General features: G+C 49.4%; 1 protein-coding gene across 1 annotated transcript in view; it reads right to left on the bottom strand.

The window, feature by feature from the left end:
- Window positions 1–6: 6 nt before the first annotated feature.
- The window catches only part of LOC103925733 (olfactory receptor 6B2-like), a 6,623-nt gene continuing 3,572 nt past the window's right edge, over window positions 7–3,057 (bottom strand). The window contains 2 exon segments of the mRNA XM_009334497.1: window positions 7–522; window positions 524–987. Of these exon segments, the coding sequence (XP_009332772.1) occupies window positions 7–522; window positions 524–987 (980 nt within the window).

Genomic DNA, 3,057 nt, shown 5'->3' with positions numbered 1-3,057 from the left:
TGCACCCTAGGTGCTGGCCATGGCTTTCCTGAGTGCTTTCCTCAGGGCCTCCCTGACCTCCTTGTTTCTCAGGATATAGATGAACGGATTGACCAGAGGCATCAGAACGATGTAGAAAAAGGAAAACACTTTGTTGAGCTGCCTCAGCGGAGCTGTTCTGGGCAGCAGGTAGGCAATGAGAAGGGTGATGTAGAAAATAGTGACAACATTGAGGTGAGACGAGCAGGTGGAGAAAGTCTTCTGCCTGCCCATGTTGGATGAGATCCTCAGGATGGCAGCTGTGATGCACACATAGGAGACCAGCATGAACAAGAAGGGGAAGAGAATTCTCAGGAAAGATACGAGTGTGACCACACTGGTGTCACTGCAGGAAAGCTGCAGCAGAGGGGTAAAGTCACAGAAGAAGTGGTCGATTATCTTATGGCCACAGAAATTAATTTGGGATAAAAAGGCTGTGACTGTTGCAGACACCAGCATACCCACTAGCCAAGATGCAGCCACCAGCTGTAGACAGATTTTTCCAAGTCATGAGGCTTGCATAGAGCAGGGGCTGGCATATAGCCAAGTACTGGTCATAAGACATGGCCCCCAGCAGGTAACACTCAGTAGCTACAAAACAGCTGAAGAAGTAGAACTGAGCCATACAGTCATGAGCAGAGATAGTCCTGCCCCCAGTTAGGAAGCTAGCAAGCAGCCGGGGCAGGATGATGGAGCTGTACCAGGTCTCCAAGAAGGACAGAGTGCCCAGGAAAGTGTACATGGGGGTGTGCAGATGCTGCTCTGACGCCACCAGCACAACTATGAGGATATTCCCAATCACAATCACCAAATAAATGATGAGCGATAGGAGGAAGAGAGGAATCTGGAGTGTGGGCATCTTCCCCATTCCCAGCAGCAGGAACTCCATGGGTGATGTCCAATTGTCTTCTTTGCGTGTTTTGATACAGCTTTGTTTATCTTTCTTTTCCCACTTGCCAGGAAGGAGGCCTGTGAGAAAACACAAGTATTTCAGCATTAAGTTGAAGAAAAGCCGTGAGGGACATTGCTGCTAAAAAACCCAAATGAAGCGAAATCTCATATACTTTGCCTTTGTTCATAGTTCATTTTTGCCTCCCTCCACATCAGAAGGAGAGAACCAGGACAAGAGGGTGAACCTGCTTGTCCCAAGAGCACTCCCTCTGACCACAGGAGTGACTTGCCCCGTGGAATTTGCCTCTTCCTTACACTGGAATAAAAACATCATATGCATTTGCTCACATTTTGACCTGCGTTCTTGTGCTCAGTAGTTTCCCCCACATAATCAGAATAAGCTGCTGAGAACTGAGATCCTTTGCTCTCTGGCAAGGAAACAGTGTCTCAAGGAAAACCAGTGCCATGATTTGAAACACATTGTTTCTGTAAAAATATTAAGGCAACTATGCTTTCTTCAACTAGGAGACAGCTGAGAACAGCACTGGGTGAGTGGTCTCAGCTGTCTGAAACATTGCCCTTCAGAGGAGATTATTCCTGCCCTGAGCAGGCCAATATCTTGCATTGACAAAGAGCATGTCAAGAGTTTCCAGCCCAAATGAAGAAGGGGCTTTTCAATGAGATCATGACAGAGGACACTTGAACCCATATTGTGTGTGAAAAAATAGAAGAGAAGGTGAGAAAGAAGGAAAAAGTAAATTAAAGGAAAAGTGTAACTGTTCATCAATCAGGCAGCATGCAAGAGACTTTGTGCAGGGAAGAAGGGAAAAGGGTAGGGAGGACCATTCACTTTGCATCCTCTCCTCTTCAGTGGTGGTTCCTGAGTGCTTTGGGGCTGCCCTCCTGCTCATCGAGCCGAGCAGCATGACCTCAGCATGGCCAGCTGTACTCATGGGGGTCCATGCTCAGCATTGCCAGGCACTGGGAGGGGTGTCCCAGGGGTGGCTGGGGGTGAGGTGGGAGAGGAGCAGGGTCAGGGCCATGAGCAATGCCCAGGACATGGCTCAGTTAACGGCCAGAGAAAGTCCATGCCTGAGAAAAACCTGAGCGGTGCTCCTTGAAATAGATTTTACTCTAAACATTGTCAAACCCACCTCTCGAGCTGGGATGGTTTGCTTCTGGAAGTGATGAAGACAACCAGCTTTAGCAGAGCTGACTAGGATGAGTGAAGCCCTTCCCACTGGATGGCCTGAGGGACAATGAGGGAGAAAGACAAAAAGGAGAAGGCTGAGAAAGGACAGAGCCCTGTGGGAGGAGAAGAGAAGGGCTCAGGAAATCTGGTCCTAAACACCCTGCCCAGACTCTTCCCTCATCCCAGCCAAGGTGGGTGTGTCCCCGTCTTGCTCCAACACACCCCAGCCCAGCTGCGACTCAGCACCACCAGCCCCTGTCCAGCAGTGCTGGGGCTCAGTGCTTTTTTCTAGAAAGCAGATTGAGATAGGGCAATCATCAGGACTCTCCTAACCCATGACATAATCATAGAATCAGAGAATCATTTAGGTTGAAACAGACCCTTGAGATCATCGAGTCCAACCGTTAACCTAACACTGCCAAGTCCACCACTAAACCATGTCCTGAAGTGCCACATCTACATGTCTATTAAATACATCCAGGATGGTAACTCAACCACTTCCCTGGGCACTTCCCTGGTCCAATGCCTGACAACCCTTTCGGTGAAGAAATTTTTCCTAATATCCAATCTAAACCTCCCCTGGTGCAACTTGAGGCCATTTCCTCTTGTCCTATCGCTTGTGACTTGGGAGAACAGACCAACACCTATGCTGCTACAACCTCCTTTCAGGTAGTTGTAGAGAGCAACAAGGTCTCCCCTGAGCCTCCTTTTCTCCAGACTGAACAACCCCAGTTCCCTCAGCCGCTCCTCATACGACTTGTTCTCCAGAACCTTCACCAGCTTCATTGCCCTTCTCTGGACACGCTCCAGCACCTCGACGTCCTTCTTGTAGTGAGGGGCCCAAAACAACGCAGTATTCGAGGTGCGGCCTCACCAGTGCCAAGTACAGGGGCACGATCTCTTCCCTAGTCCTGCTGGCCACACTATTTCTGATACAGGCCAGCATGCTGTTGGCC

This window comes from Pygoscelis adeliae, unplaced genomic scaffold, assembly GCF_000699105.1.
Source record: "Pygoscelis adeliae isolate BGI_AS28 unplaced genomic scaffold, ASM69910v1 Scaffold400, whole genome shotgun sequence".
NCBI lineage: Eukaryota > Metazoa > Chordata > Aves > Sphenisciformes > Spheniscidae > Pygoscelis > Pygoscelis adeliae.
This window is presented reverse-complemented; position numbering and strand designations above follow the sequence as displayed.